Source organism: Pinus tabuliformis, chromosome 1_1 (assembly GCF_031772625.1).
Source record: "Pinus tabuliformis cultivar Carrire ecotype Pingquan chromosome 1_1, CPIR1, whole genome shotgun sequence".
NCBI lineage: Eukaryota > Viridiplantae > Streptophyta > Pinopsida > Pinales > Pinaceae > Pinus > Pinus tabuliformis.
In genome coordinates this window covers 424,635,553-424,652,317 of record NC_142297.1, presented here as the reverse complement: position 1 = coordinate 424,652,317, position 16,765 = coordinate 424,635,553, and the positions used below count along the sequence as shown (strand labels likewise).

General features: G+C 39.9%; 1 protein-coding gene across 1 annotated transcript in view; it reads right to left on the bottom strand.

The window, feature by feature from the left end:
- The window catches only part of LOC149213504 (FMN-linked oxidoreductases superfamily protein), a 238,146-nt gene extending 223,032 nt beyond the window's left edge, over positions 1–15,114 (bottom strand). Inside the window, exon 1 of the mRNA XM_089392039.1 lies at positions 14,450–15,114. Within this exon, the coding sequence (XP_089248165.1) occupies positions 14,450–14,827 (378 nt within the window). The 5' untranslated portion in view covers positions 14,828–15,114. The remainder of the gene's footprint in view (positions 1–14,449) is intronic.
- Positions 15,115–16,765: the final 1,651 nt, after the last annotated feature.

Genomic DNA, 16,765 nt, shown 5'->3' with positions numbered 1-16,765 from the left:
GCTTCATAGTCAAAATGATATGTTTCAACTCAAAAATATCATAAGTTCTTTCAAACAACTGTTAGTCTATGAAATTGGATTCATCCCGCTAGCCCACTGTGTCCCGAATCAGGCGAATCAGACACGATTCGCATGGATTTGTGTCCTTCCGAAAATGTCCGGTCGCATCCGATCGGGACACGATCATGTCAGGATCGTGTCCCAATCGGACACGAATCCCGAATTTGGGCATTCCACGTGGCGTTAAAAGGCAGTTTTACCTATTCTTTTTTCACAATCACTTCTTTTGTTTGTTGTCGATTTGTTGTGGGCGCTTGGAACCAAAGAGCAAAGGGTGTGGGAGCACTTTCAAGGAGATTTAAGCAACAGGTAAGTGCATTTTCTCTCTATTTTTTTGCCTTTTTATTACAGCAATTTGCATGTGCATTTCTTTTACAAATTTGTGCATTTTTTGTTTATTTTTTACAGCACTCATGGCTCAATCAAGAGCAGTAGGGAAGGAGCAAAGGAAGGGGAAGAATGTCCCCATTGGAGATGCCTCTCCTCTCCCAATTTCATCAGGGTCTACTGCAAGTGTTCCCTCTATTGCAACTAGGGTTGCAACAGCAGCTTCAAATGTTGAGGGAAGACATCCTCCTCAAGATAACAAATATCCTTTGTGGAAATATGTCACAAGAGAGCAAGGGCCAAGCAGCAAGGTGAAGGGAGGAGGCAATGTGAGTTAGAAATGCAGTTAACACTACTTTCACAAGCACATATTTCCGTGTGAAAGCTCATTTGTTGGCTTTACCAAGTTGTGGAATTGCAACTTGTACAAAGGTGCCTTTACCAAAGACGAAAGAAATGGAAAGAGAGTCCAATGTTGGTATGGAAAATGTAGCTGCAAAATCTTTAAAAACCAAGAATGATGAACCTCTTCCATTCTTGAGGAAAAGCAGCAACAAATTCCCATTTGAGAGTTCTGGTGGGGGACAAGCAGCAAAAAGAAAGGCAATTTCACTTGGTCCAATAGACAAGATTTTTCAGAAAGAGAAATGGGACGAGTTTGATCTCACCATTGCCTTTTTTTCTATCAAAACTTCATATCCTTTAATGTTGCATGCTCACCTCTATTTATTGAGATGTGTCGAGCTCTAACTCAAGGGGCTCCATCAGGGTATGTGTCTCCTAGGTCATAGAAGCTTAGAACCACATTGTTGACGAAGACAAAAAAAGAGGTGGAAAAAATGCTTGAGCCTATTAAATCAGCATGGCCAACATTTGGGCTTAGCATTGTTTCTGATGGATGGACAAATCCAACAAGGCACCCGCTCATCAACTTCATGGTGTCTTCCTTGAATGGTTCAGCTTTCTTGAAATCAATGGATGCACTTGGACAATACAAGGATGCACAATATATGGGTGAGTTGTTTATTAAAGTTATTGAAGATGTAGGTGTTGATTCTTGTATGCAAATCATTACAAATAATGCACCTGTTTGCAAGGTTGTTGGCATGATTGTGGAAGCTAAATATCCACAAGTGTTTTGGACACCTTGCATTGTCCATTCATTGAACTTAGCACTTAAATCTATTGCTTCTGATGTGCTTTGGATTGGAAGCATTATTGAGGATGCACAGCATATCCGCAACTTTGTACAAAATCATACAAATGCCCTCACTATCTACAAGGAGTACACCAATATATTATCGTTGAAGATTGTGGATACACGGTTTGCCTCTTCATTCATCATGTTGAAGAGGTTGAGGGAGGTCAAGACCGCTCTTGGGGCCATGGTTATTTCAGAGTTTTGGTCTTTTTGGAGAATGGCAGACCAAGTAGCCTCTAAAAGAGTGAAGGACACAGTGTTAGATGATGCTTGGTGGGAGAGGGTAGATCTACTTATTCAAATCATGGACCCTATCATTTCTTTTCTTCGATTTGCAGATACAGACCAACCCATCCTAGGATAGGTTTACGAGGTATGGGATTCCATGATTGAGTCTATTAGGAGCATTATTTTACAGAGTGGGTGCCTCGAGTATGAGACATCATCAAAGGCCTTCTTCACCACCATACAGGATATTCTTGTCAGCAGATGAGACAAGAATTGAACACCTTTACATTGTTTGGCTCACTCATTGAACCCAAATTACTACAGCCATGAGTGGTTGAATGGTGGACCTTCTCACAGACTCCCTCCTCACATGGATGGTGAAATCTCACAAGGGAGGAAAGATGCATTCAGGCGGCTTTTTCAGGATAGAGCATCCCTTGATGAGGTGGAGGATGCCTTTGGAGAGTTTTCCACTGGCACTGGCCGATTTGCGGGATATGATTTGATTAGAGATAGGGGGCTAAGAAGCCCTTTTCTTGGTGGGAAAATCATAGGGCAACAAGCCCTCCTCTACAACAGTTAGCCATGAGGCTCCTCTCTCAGGTGGATTCATCCTCTTGTTGCAAGAGGAATTGGAGCACATATGGGAATTTGTATAGTGTCAAGAAGAGCAGGCTTGAGTAGTCCATGGAAGAGACAATGGTGTATGTGCACACCAACCTTCGTGTTATTTACAGGCAGAGGGATGAGTGGTTGAAGGGAAAGACAAAGATGTGGGATGTCTTTCCTAATGATATGGGTCTGGACAACAGTGTTGAGTTGGCATTGGCCAACTTGGATCTCAATGATCCAGTGCCAGAGCCTGTCACATTTGATGACGGTGATACTGTAGAGGAGTTATCCTCCACACCAGCAGATGCAGAGATGACTTTGGATATAGGGGAGGAGGATGCAGCAGAAGAGAGTAGTGGTGACCATGATGATGAGTACAATGATGCTGATTTTGATGATGAGGATTGACAACTCATGAGCTACCTACTACCTTGAGGCTTGTATACTTGTAGTTGTTTTGTATTTGCTATTTCTATTTGCCATTGACATTGCACTACCTATGTAACACATTTTGATTTTGATGACTTAATGAGAAAACTACAGTATCTTTATCTTACTATCTTGTCTTTCTCCTATTGGATCATTGATGAATTGAATATGTATTATGATTTATTATTTATGTCACAATTGTATTTGTATGCATAATGTTATTTGTATCATGAATGAGAATTTGTGTAAGAAATATCTAATTTTTAATATATATATTTTTTAATAAAATAGTATATAATGTATCCGAACGAGTCTTGTTCCCGGGGGTCAACGTGTATGTATCCAACACTCGAATCCCCATGTCCGTCGTGTCCCGTGTGCCCGTGTGAGGTGAATTAGTTGTTAACCTACTCAAAACACCACGAAAAGATTAAAAATATCTGATACATGGTGAATGTGAAGTTAGGTCAATTTAGGTCAAAATAATAAAATATAATTGAATAATCATTAAAAATGACCATAAATGGGAGCATGTGATTTCAATTTTACCATTTCACATTTTATCTCTTGGTGAGTGAGCTTTGAGTACATTTTTCCCTCGATCTTTAGCAGCGGATTGCGGCATATCCAATGGATCATTTTCGGTACTGTCACTTCCAAGTAGAAGATCTTGCCTTCCTCTTTCCTTTCACGGTTTCAGTTTTTCATTTAATGCAAATTTTCCAGGTTTCAAGTCACTTAGGGCTTTAATCTTGCGCCCTAGCCCCAGTGCACTCCAGCAGTATCGAAAAGTGTGTTGGGCCAATAAAACTTTAACTGTGGAGGGCACTATAGCGCACTGTCTCCCTTTAGTAGGGTGCGCTAGATGCATTTGAAAATTTTGCTTTACTCTTTTCACCCAAATTCTTCTCATATTTTTGCATGAGATTTGTTCTAATGATTTTTCTTGTCATGTTTCAGGAATTCATCAGAACAAAATGGCTCTAATTTGGCAGGAAAGAGAACATGAAGTCCAAGACATGGACGCTGCCAATGATCCAGCAACCATACAGACATTGAGAAACTGTGGGCTTCTCAAATTCTTTTGACTTCCTGGGTTGAGACAACATATGGAATTATTGGAGTATCTTATCCAGGCATGGGATGTGTAGGCACAATCCTTCAGGCTTGGAGCACATATGCTTAGCATACAGGTAGAAGACATTTATTTCTTGACAGATTTATCCAGGAGAGTTGCTCCTATCTTGTTATCTAGTTCGAGAAGGGGGGGAGAAACTGTCAAGGAGTATATTGTTGCACATTGTACACCTCGATCCCAACCAACCACAGATGGGAAAATCGAGATAAAGGATGTGGCTCGTTTGCTTCTCAGGACAATCCAGCAGCGCTACCTTGCATTTGGCTAACAAGTCCCAAATGCAATATGCATTGAAGTGCATAGAGCCAACAGGGTTCAACTGGAGTGAGGGGGTATTAGCTAACATGAAAGAACAACTCACCAAGGCAAAGGATGGAAGATTGAAAAACTTTGGGTATGGTTCCATTTTAATCTCATTCGCTCTAGAGAGGATTCCATTACTCCGCCCACAGCATTTCTAACTTGATTTGTCAAATCCTAGAGCTCCACGGATGAGGCGAAGGGTAGACCTCATGTCTAGACATGCTGGTGCATCCTCCATGAGTTTCACACCTGTCTTCTTTCGATGTTTGTGTATGTCACTCTTTATGGTTGAAGACTATCCATATGAAGGGATGGACTATGCAGAGATCCAGAGCTCGTGCTACCTGAAGGTGAGCAATGGAGTGCCATAGGTAAAACAAAATCATTTTGATTTTTTTATTTTTTTTAGTTTTACAAAAAAAATTATATTTTTCATGTATCCAAGGCTAACTATTGATTTTTACATGCAGATATTGGACCAGTTCGACCAGTGGATTCGTCCTATCTTTAGCATGTTGGAGACCCAAAGCAAGCACAGGTTGGAGTATAGGTTGTTGCAAGGCCACAAGAGGTATTTATTACTGCTCAAACTAGCAGGGGGGTCCTAGAAGGGCACTTACTAGGTCAAGGGCAACAATGAAGATAAAGCCCATTGTCACCACAGCTAAAGCTTCCTACTCTTTACGACTTTCACAGCTGTTGATTTTGGGTAGCATCAGATGTGCTCTAGCTCCGAAATTTTGTGGAGGGGCTAGAACACATGAGATCTCCAGAAACCAGAAATCGTTTGGAGAAATCCCACCTAGATGAGGAGTTATCAAAATAATTAATATTTTTAATGAGTTCCTATGTCTAAACTTAGGAAAATAAAATATTAATGGGTATTAATAAGAATATGGGTAAGAAACTTCTAAGTGACGAGGATCGAATCTGTTTTAATCTTCGCCATTGATTAGGGACTTAATTTTGGTCGTTGATTCATCAACAGGAAAAGTATAAGAGGAAGCTTAAGGGTCAGTTGGAGATACACTTGAGAGATCAAAGAGTTTGATTTTTCTGGGGCAAGGATTGCTGAGAAAATCGAGCTAGTGATCTAAGTTGCAGTGAGAGGGGCAATTCGACAGAGGGACTTCTATCCAAGGCCGAGAATACATAGCAAAGAGGGAAAGTAGCACTAGGAGAGACAGTGCAACTCCAGATGAGGTGACGCAGAAGCCAGGGGGGCTGACGCAGTCATTTAGAGGCAGCACTGGGGTTTTTGTGAGGCAGAGAGAGTAGTAGTTCAGTATATCGATTTCTAAGCAAGGAAGACTCACTGGGAGGGTGGCGCAGCTCCTAGAGGAGGTGACACAATTCCAGCACAGAGCTTGGAGTAGCCATCGCTACCCAGCACTAGGAACAGCATTGTCATCTATGGGGTTTAATCATCTAGTTGTTGGATTTGCCAAAATATCTGTCTCCAAATAGAGGTACTTCTGCCAGGTTTATTCTCCGTTGGGTGGGCCAGATTTGGCACCCTAGTTGTATTCAGAAATCTGCTTAATAATACAAACCCTCTATATGTTACATCGGTTTTCCCGAATTGGGTTTTTTCCAGAGACGCTTGTCCAAAAATAACGATGTCCCTTGTGTATTTGTCTCGTTCTCATTTTTAGTTCATGATCTGTATGTATGTGTAGTCTACGATAGTGTTTTCATCGTTGTTTAAATTATTAAATAACTTGTTGAATGTAAAGAACAAGTAGGAGATGATAAACCAGTGATTGCAGTAGGATTGCTAATGTGTAGATTCTGAAATTTTCACAACAGATGGGAGGAGACCCGATATATAGGGAATCACTTATGAAGGATAGATCAACTAAGATGGATGTGAAGTGATCCCGATGACCCTTTCCTAGGGGAAACTCAAGAGTGGGACCTGCTCGCTTCTTAAGCAAGGTGCAAGGTTCTTTAGGATAGGGGAATAAGGATTTGAGGGCTTGGCTTAGGGAATGTGACTTGTAAAGGAGCTTCCTAAACCCTTAAATCCTTGTGGAACTTGGTTTCCCAAGTGATTTTTGAAGAGTTGACTTTAATAAGATATGGGACCACAAGAGACCAAGTGGACCTAGGTTAGGTCAGAGGAGGGAGTTTAGCAACTAATGATAATTTTGACCTAAACAAGGAAAAGAAGGGGATCAAAGAAAGGATCTTTACTTAAAGTTGCTAAAATGATCCCTACGAGGTACTAGCCTAGGGAAACCTAGAACAAAATTTGGTCTCAAGGCTAGGGCTTGGGATATCTCACAATCCCACTGTCGGAATCTCCTCAAATTTGGAGGGGACCTAGGAGACACACCAGTGCAAAAGAAGCCAAGAGATCAAACATTTTCTATGGGTGATTTGTCGGGAAAGCGATGCCCTAGGAGACCTAAAGTGGCTAGACCTAGAATGAAGAAGAAGAGGTGAAAAAAATGGTTCTTAAAATGATCACCGTATGGTAGACTAGTGCCTAATCCTTTGGGGAGATTGGAGTCAAGAAGAACAATGGGAATGGACTTTATTTCAAGGTCAAGGAGGCTTCAAGGACAACTTTTCTTAGCCTTAGGTCAAAGGAGAGTGACCTTAAAAGCTTTTATACTTCGTTTTGCCAGATGAGATGGCTTATCAAGATAAATTCAACCATAGAATTATCTCTAGGAAAATTCGTTCAACCAGGCCCATACATAGAGAGATGCTATATAGAAACATAATTCCACAATTTTGCAGTAAATGCATGCAGCAATTAGCCCTAGTATAGCAAAAATCCCATCATCAATGCATGTGACAAAGTAAAGAAGAAATAGCATTAAATTTGTACTTACATGTAAGAGAATATATCCAACCATCAATAAACTTGCCAATCAAGAAGCTCCAAGATAAGAAAAGATAATCTAAACATCAAAATTCATCCATGCTCCAAATTTTCGTCCCCCAAGAAGGAATAGCAAAAATCTCACAAGAGATAATGATCCAATCCAAGTGATGATGCTAAAATGAATCCCAGTCACTTCTATTTATACACTTCTAATGAGTTCGATTTAGCTACTTGGGCCTATATTAACCCCCTAGAATAAAATAATGTGCAAAACAACTAACTTTTGGTGGCAAGTCCACCTAACTAGCTCATAAACAAAAGAATAAGACTCTCAAAAAGTTGAATGATCAATAATACATATCGTTGGGCCTTCTAAGAAGCCTGATGAAGTCCATAAGTTCCATAATGATGAATAGGACTCCCAAAAGTAGTGGACAAGGGATTGGCCCCTAGTTCTCCAAATAATAAACCTGTGGTGCTCCCAACGGGTGTGGGGGCACACAAGTAACCTCATAGGTCTCGAAATAGATCGAAGATCCCTGTAGACAATCTGTAAGGGCTCAGATAATGGTGCAAGTGATGCCATATCAGCATACGAGTCCTGGGTCATCTGCCAAGTGCATGGTACAACTGTGGGTCTGACTGGGCATAGTGAACCAGGTGCATCTTCCTCATCCAATAGGTGAATCTCGAGCAATCTCTAAACATCTTTCGAGATCCATGGAGTGTTGTCTACTGTTGTGAAGGCCCATGGCTCTCTACACACACCTTACATGTGCCAATGTAGCCCTTTGGAGGGTTAGGAACCCGTATAGGGAGACCAAACCCAAAATGGAGACCATCTAGAATCCTGCATAAAATCCAATCCACCCCTAGCCTTCCAGTACAACAAGCCATTTAAGGATATCGAGTTAAAGAGCTTACAAACCATGGACAACAGGTGGGCACTTCATAATGGCATGCCCTTCCATAGTGGGCTTTGGCATGTGCTAATGCCTTCGAGCTCCAAATGGGGTTAACCAAGTACCCTATTAGGTGGTTTCTACCTTTAAAGGGGATATTATGTCCAAGGTACATCCTCCAAAGGGTGGTGGCATGTGAAAAAGAGATGAATGGAGTAGGGAATGAAAGGGGCATCCCTGGGCCACATGTTAGGGTACAAGGGTAGCTAGTAAAAGGGAAACCTACACTTGGGTATATAATGTATAGGAGAGAGCAATCATGGTGCATGAGGTGCCTCGACCTTGATTTTCCCATCCTTCTTTATATGCCTTTTGCCTTCTATGATTTTTCTTTGATTAACTGCTTGGGGCTCAAGGGATAAGAGCATGATGTGTAAGGTATAGCAGTGGATATCCCCTTTAAGGTAGGGCGATTCATTGCACACCGGGGGCATAGTTTTCAAAACCGGCCTTGCTAACCGGTAACCAGTCTAACCGGCCGGTTAGCAGGCCCCCCGGTCGAAACCGGCCAAAAAACCCTGTCAGAGGGGGCACTTCGCCATTTTTTGCAGAAGACCAGTCCTAACCGACCGGTTTAGGATGGAACCGGTCGGTTTGAGGTTTAGGACGAAACCGGCCAGTTAGGAAGCATGCCCACCGTGAGCCCAAAAAATGACTTTTTGACTGTGTTTAGGGTTTTTGGAGGGAAACTAAGAGTGCTTTCCCTCCAAAAACACCCTCTCCCTCCCTCTCCCTCTCATTTGTCTCACACATCTCATTTGGAGTGTTTGTGAGTTTGCTTGGGAGCTTGGAGAGTGTTGAGTTTTTGCTGGAGTAGTGGAACAGCAGAGTTTAAGCTAAGTAGTAGTCATCATGCCTCCAAAAGCCAGAGATACTGCATGGGCTCATTGTGATATGATTGATGGCAAAATGATTTGCAAATATTGCCAAAAATCCATTCAAGGAGGGGGTATTAACAGGTTCAAGCAACACTTGGCTGGGATAGGAAGCCATGTAAAGCCATGTGGAGCACCAAATTAAATAATAGGGCATATTAGGGCAGAATACCTTCATAAGTTTGAGACTCAAGTCACTGAACCAATAGAGAAGTTTGTGACTGCAAAGTTTGGGAGTCAAGACTCAACCAACTGAGTTTGATCATGATGACTCATGAGAAGTTTCAAGTGATAATGTTGATCACTATTATAGTATTATCATATATGTAGACTTGAGTCTGTAGTAAGCCATTGGCACCATAGTTTGTAAGCTTTGTTTTTGCACTCTAGAGGCCATTTAGAGCCTCATTGCTTATGTATTTTGTCGATGATATGTATTGCACTCGGTGCCATTTTGATATATTCACCTTTACATGGTATATCAATGAGCAATCTTTGCATATTTTCTCTATTGGCTTGGAATCATGGTTTTAAATCTTAAAAATAGTCTTTTTCATTAAAAATTAATTATTTAATGTATTTTTCTAAAACCGGTTCGTCTAGACCAAACTAGTCCCGATTAGACCGGTTCCGGTCGGTAAATCGGTTCATTAGGTGGATCGTCCAGTCACCTGTTCCGGTTTTAAAAACACTGACCAGGGGTTGGGACAATCATGGGTTCCTGAATGATAAAAGAAGCTAATCTAGGGCCTATAGGAACCAAGGTGATGGCCATGAAAATGGGTTAGAGCTCATGTATTGGTTTTTGCCCATGTGTTAAATGTGTTTGTCCCGGCCATCTTTTGCATATTGTGGTATATTTTCTTGTTGAATGTGGCCAATTATGTTTTTACTTTTCTTTTCAACTGCATCAACCTCTAAGGCATCATTCCAGGCCCGACCCAAGGTGTGGGCAAGGGGAGGGGGAAAGCTAACCTTATGTGAACCCAGGTGGGAAAAATAAAGAATGGGGCTCTAATGAATGGAAGGGGAATAATGGATGTGGATGAGGGAGCGGGACTATGCAACCAAGATCAGGGTTTCATATGTAGTACCATCCTAAAACCCAAAGTTCAGTAAAAGAGATCCCATGGGACTGAGATCCAAGGGTAACATCCAAAAGAGGTCTAGGGAACAGAAGCACTGACCTAGCCCACCCTTTCCGCCAAATCCCCCACCAATCCATGCCCCAAAAGTGTCCATAATAAGCAAACTACAATATTCAATTACCAAATCTCAAGGCATACCTTTCAGTTCGAGAGGCCCACCTTCAAACATACGATCATGACAGATAGATGAGGGACCACATGGTTGCCTCAGGTGGCAGAGAAATGGCACAACGAGCTAGTTGGTGGCTAAAAGGGGCTCACCAGGGACCAAGTTCAGCAGAAGTTTCCCCAACTCATGGAGGCACTCAATGTAATTGGGACCACTGCTTCCTAAGGAAGGAGGACTGATCTAGGTAGATATTGGTAGCCACCTGCCTATTCCACTTGGACCCCCAACACTCTTTCTTTCAATTTCCTTAATTGTAGCATAGTTTACGATTTTGGCGGTTTTTCGGGTCCTGAACTTTCGGAGTTGTTTTGAGGCCCTAAATGACATTTTCTTTGGAAAATGGGCAAACCCTTGCAAACCTCTTCGAAAGTTATTGTCCTCGGATAGTTCTTTCTAACAAGGTATCGTACGTGTCAAAGGAAGATTGTATGCCAAAGCTACGACCCCGGGAAGTTGATGTACCAATTATCCCCAACGAAACCCACAAATTTTTGGCGCTTCACCTCCTAGGGTTAGGTTTTTGGATGTTTAGGGTTTTCCCTTGTTTCTCAATAATAAAAAGGCCTTCAAGCTTCATTGTAACACAGTTCAAAAGGCATGTAGCCGTCACATCTCTTCTTAGAGATAAGCTACCATCACCCGAGCTAGTTTGTTTCCATTCTGCATGTAAACAGTTTTCAGTATTTGTATTAATTAAATTGAAGTTCAGTTCGTTGTAGCTCTGTGTTTCTGTTTAAATCCATATTTCATTTCATTCTTGCATAAATTTGGATCATAAGTGAAGAAAAGTAAATTTACAAAACTTGCCATCCCTTCCCAAGTAATAAGGTTTTACAAAAGCCATCATGTTAATCATACTAGTAAGAAGTGCCAAGAATGATGTCACAATTATTCAAAGGTGACATCAATATTAGTAGTGTTAATAATAGGTTCCATGGCAACAATAACAAAAGATCCGAGTAATAGGACCAAGTTGACTTGCTTTTGTAACCCATTCAAGATGATAAGGAGAGGGATAAGGTGTGGTAGGAAGTTATTGTGTGTCAATGAAATGCTAAGAAACCAAGTTCTTCTCAATACCATTATCCAATATCAACTAAGCAATGTTGAAAAACTCAGCTTGGATAATGACTCTACAAGATAAAGTGTAAGACTTCATATTCAAAGTTGGCGAAAACTTGGTAAAACTCGATAACGTAAATTATTCAAAATGAGAGTTTTTCTTTTCTCTTTAGGCATTTATAATTGATGCTAATGAGTTTTCTTCTTCCACCTACAAGTTACCATAGCATGAGTTGGACATGCGAATCCTAGGAGGTCCCACTCACAGCGAGCAAGTTTGACCTACTTGCAAAGAGTCGAGCTTGGGAAGGAGTTAACTCAACCCACTAGCAAGGTCAAGCAAAGCCTTACTAAGGAGTATCAAATAACTCACAATTTTTTCAACTAAGGTGTATATACACCCAAGTAACTAGAATTGCTCTTAGTTAATTGGGTTTAGCTCAAGCGGTTGGGAAAAATGTTGTTATCCTCCCCACCTAGATTCAATTTTTGCATGTGACATGTTGAGCTCATAATGAGTATCTCTTGTAATGGCTTTGAGCCTTATTGTTTGAGTAGTCCATCAAGGACCAAAACATGTTTATATCTCATATGGAATATAAAGACATTTCTCAAGGGAAAAAGAACTAGAAGTGCTCTTAAAAGTGTTATTTTTAGGCAACAATGATATGTTCTATGCTTTAGAGCAATTTTAATTCAATTTCTTTATTAACCCAGTATCAATATTCAAATTAGCAATCACATCAACATGATAGTAAAATGCAGATAGAACATAAACATAAACAATAGAAGACAAGTCAAGACAAGAGGACACAAGATGTGGCACCAACCAGGGACAAATCCCAATGTGGGGAAACTCTTGATCAAATCTTCTTTTAGTCTTCAATAGTTCAGCAGAGAGAGATAGTACAATTTACAAATCTGATAATTTATAACAGCAGCAAAAGAGCCCTAACCAGAAAAGTCAACGTTGGTCAACAGGGCAGATTTGACCCTCAGCAAATCGGTCAACTTCAGCCTCCAAACAACAAGATAAAACAACCCTCAAAACAGTCAAATTCATCCTAGTCAAAGTCTGGTCAAACAGCCCACCTGCGGCCAGCCCTAGTTGCAATCAACATTGGTCAACAGTCAACATTTAGCCTCAATTTTTGTGCCCAGAAATGCGGCCTGCCCAAAAAGAGATAGCCCTCACAAAAAACGCAGTCAAAGGAGGTCAACGCATCCTGGTCAACGCTTGGTCAAACTGTCCAAAAATTCGGTCTCTTGAAATTTTGGCCTCCTGAAATTTCGCTCCCCTGAAATTTCGGCGTCTTGAAATTTCGCTCTACTGAAATTTCGGACGTGTGGAGAGAGAGAGGCCCAGAAATCCGTACCCAATTAATGAGGAGAGAGAGAGAGAGAAGTGTGAAGATCAGTGTGTCCAAATGAGGCTAAGTCACCTTCTCTTTATATGCAACGTTGAGGATGAATAGACGTGACTGTTGGGCTTCTGAGCCTACATAAGTTTGTTGGCCAACCTTCACAATTTGACCATAATCAAAATAAATTCATAACTTCATTTGTACATGTCAGAATCGGATGATCTTTAGATCAATCCTACACCTCTCGGAGAGAGGAATCCAAGAAAAATATCAGTTGCCATAAATAAGATGACCCATGTGGAGTTTGGCCCTAGTTGCCAATTTTAACAAAAATCCCCGTTGTCACTCCTAAACTATCCTTAAATCTCAAAATTGGCTACGGATCGTCTTGGAAATCACTGAAATTTTCTAAATGATTCCAACCTCACTTTTAAACTATCCTTAAATCTCAAAATTGGCTACGGATCGTCTTGGAAATCACTGAAATTTTCTAAATGATTCCAACCTCACTGAAATGTTTTCTATTACTAGAAACATTTCCATGACCTTTGATTCATCCTAACAAAGTTTAGGACAAACAAAAAGGTTTCCCAGATTTTGATGGTAATACATGTATACCATTAATATATAGCCCAAGGGTTTAGCCCCACCATTTCTCGTCAATGTTAATAGGCATTTGGCTAGTTCCATGCCTGGTTCAAATCCCCTATGTGAGGTACATTAGTCTATGTCAACAAGTTTACTATGGATGCCATCCATGAATGTGTGGAACTATCCTTTAAATTTCCTTGCAAGGTTTTACCTTTAAAAAAATACCATTAATATTGGACACAAATTTTGACCTTCAACATGTTATTTTCCAAAAAGGAAAAAAACATAAGGCATTAATGGCACCACGAAAACCACCAAAAATATACATCAAGTGTAGAAAATCCACGAAATTTTGCAACTACTAATATGAACAATCTGAAAACTACTTTCTTTTCATATAGACACATAATTTCTCTACTAAATTTTGCAGCGAAATAGGAACAGAAATAAACACACCATCACAATAATCAAGGCACAAAATTTTCTAGGGAACCCAACTGGGAAAACCCTCTGCTTGTTTGAGAATTTTATTGAAGAAATTTGAGCAATAGATCTCTTACAAATACAACTTGTTTCAATAGAGAATACAATTTGATTCCCTCTGCTTGTACTAAGTTGAAATACTCCTTGCAAGACCTCTGATTTGTTCCTTGATTTGGTTGCTCCTAAATTCTTGTGCAAAATTTAATCTTGTACCCTTTATCATATTTCTAAAATGTATGGACGTTACAGGCATAATATATGTCCTAGATGGAAAACCTAAAATTTAAGTCAGATAAATCTTATGTATTTTTTGTCAATAAGGACAAGGATAACGTGATTGTCTCTGGAAGAAAAATTTAGAAGTGCAATAAATCTTCTGAATTTTTTTGTCAAAAAGGACAAGGTGACTCTCTCTGGAAGAAAATTTGGAAGTGAGATGGATTTTCTGTTATATTTTTGTCGATAAGGACAAGAATAAGGTGACTGCCTCTAGAAGAAAACCCACGGAAAACGTGTTTATGTGTTTAAGTGATAAAGCCGAGAATTTTCCTATTCTGCTCTCTGGAATGTTTGTTCCCAAATCCAAATTGTGTGACTCTGGTATACACTACTATATAACTATATATTCAGACAAATAAATAAATAAGCCAAAGAAGCCTACCTCTTTCCTCTCTCTCTTGAGCTGCCTCTTTGATTTTTTCTCCACAGAGACCTTTGCCACAGTACCATTGTTGTCACCTTCGTCCTTCGCATTGACAGACCTTACAGGAGCGGAGCGAATGTATTCCTTTTTCACAGGAGCCCTGGCTTTAGCGATTAGTTCTTCTGCACTCGGATAATTCAGAAGGCCACCACCATCTCCAGATATCTCCGCTCCTGTATCCGCCGGTATGGTGGGATTTTCGTCTAGGCCAGGAGAACCCACTGTGTGTTCTCTGATTGTCTGTGTGCTTGTCTGACTTTCATCCGGTAAAGAGACGTCGTGGGCGATTTCTTCTGCAGGAAGTGGGGTATCCAGTTGTGATACGCTTGCTTCCATGGCAAAAATAGCTTGAAGTTCAGTTCCTAATAGCTGAGATAGCTTGAAGTTCAGTTCCAGGTACCTGAGGTTGAAGTAGGTATATTAATTGTAGCTTGGGACTTGGAACCACTTGCAAGAAATGTCAAATGGTTTTCAGAACAAACTGGCTGCTCTTTTATTTCTTTACCCTCAAACAATTTGGTCTTTTAGGTTTGGTCATGCTAATTGGGATTTTTAACCTGGTTTGGGTGCTGGAGGTATGGTATGCTCATTTCACAGACCATGGTTTGTTGTTTCTGATTTCAAATTTTATTAAGGTTTAAAATCAAATTTTATTAAGGTGTGAGTTTTAAAGAGGATTCTGCAAGTGTACGTGCACTTTGTGTAATGATTTGGAACTCGATTTAACCTAAGCCTTTCATTCATTCGTTTTTTCTCCTTTTTTTTTTTCAAAAGAGAATGGATAGACTCCTCGTCTGTCACGAGATTTGGGATCAAGTCACTCTAATTACCATTATATTCGTGAGCTTAGCATAACCACCTACGAGTGTTACCATTATATTTTTTAGCACAACCATTTATAAGTGCTGTTTGATAAGTAAACCAAGTTTTAAATTTAGTGGGGCTCTTATATTGATTGGCAAATGCCTACAAGTGTTACCATTATATTTGTGAGCTTAACCCATATAATGAGCTTAACACAACCACTTATAAGTGTGGCTAAATAAATAAACCAAGTTTTAAATTTAGTGGGGTCTTTATATTGAATGAAAATTGTCTTCTAATGTGGAATGCCCATAGTTTGGCCCAGCCCAATATGCTCCAAGCCTCTTCCTACTAGTTATTGTGTGCATATGTTTATCACACTCTTTTCAAAAAAGGGTGTGAATGTAATTATTTAAGTTTAAATTCTAGTGGATATAAAACATTGGATTATGAATTGGTTTATGGATAGCTTATTTTAAAAAAAAAAAAAAATCATAATACAATAATTTAATAGTTATTGTTTTTATATAATTTTTTATTAATAATAATAATAATTTATTTTTAAGATCACAGCCAAGTCAGATATTGAATTGGTGTAATGGATTCCTTGTTTGTGGGATAAGAGATTTACCTCTACATAGTAATTTGACTGCAAAAACTTGTGGAGGTGTATATACTCCACCCCACTCTGGATCTAAACTTGTGACCTCTTATAAAGAAACACATGCTCTTAAGATAGTTGTGAAATGGTGGGTTAAGGGAACATAAGGGGGTGTTATATATTATTAATTGACAAACCTTTGGGGGTATCTCCTACTTATTTAGGTCACTATGAGAAGTGTCAATATTTGCACACCATTGAATTCGTTTTACAATAATAATAATAAAGGGTATGTAGACGCATATGGCCTGATGGTGTTCTTTGATGGTGAGAGAAAGGGGGCTCTACGACAAGATAGATGTAGGGTTCTATAAGCTTAATATTAGGGTTCTAGTAAAGAAATTACAATACACAAGTATGGTGTTATGGTAGAAGTTTTCAGAATAGGTCCCGCGCTTGTTGATGAGGAGGTCCAATTGTGGATTACTCGAACAACTCCTTGTTCGAGGAACAAATCTTCGTACAACAATCTAATATGCACCCTTCATATCCTAGATCGGGTGGTTAATTTAGTTTATATGTAGAAGCATACATTGTTGACATGTTGATTGTTGTTACAAATTACCCACCACGCTCTGACACTTCTCGGCACGGCACAAAAGGCCTAGTTACTTCAACAAATGAGTCCACTTCTCACATAACAGCAAAACTAGGTATTAATGTTATTCCATAACCCCCCTTCCAACTCTCATAACTCTTTCTCCTAGGGTGGTGGTTTGACTTCACAACACAATACACCATTTTTTCAATACTTCGTACAAGGTGCAATATTCCTCTATTTGTATCTTGAGTTGGAACAACTGTGAGGG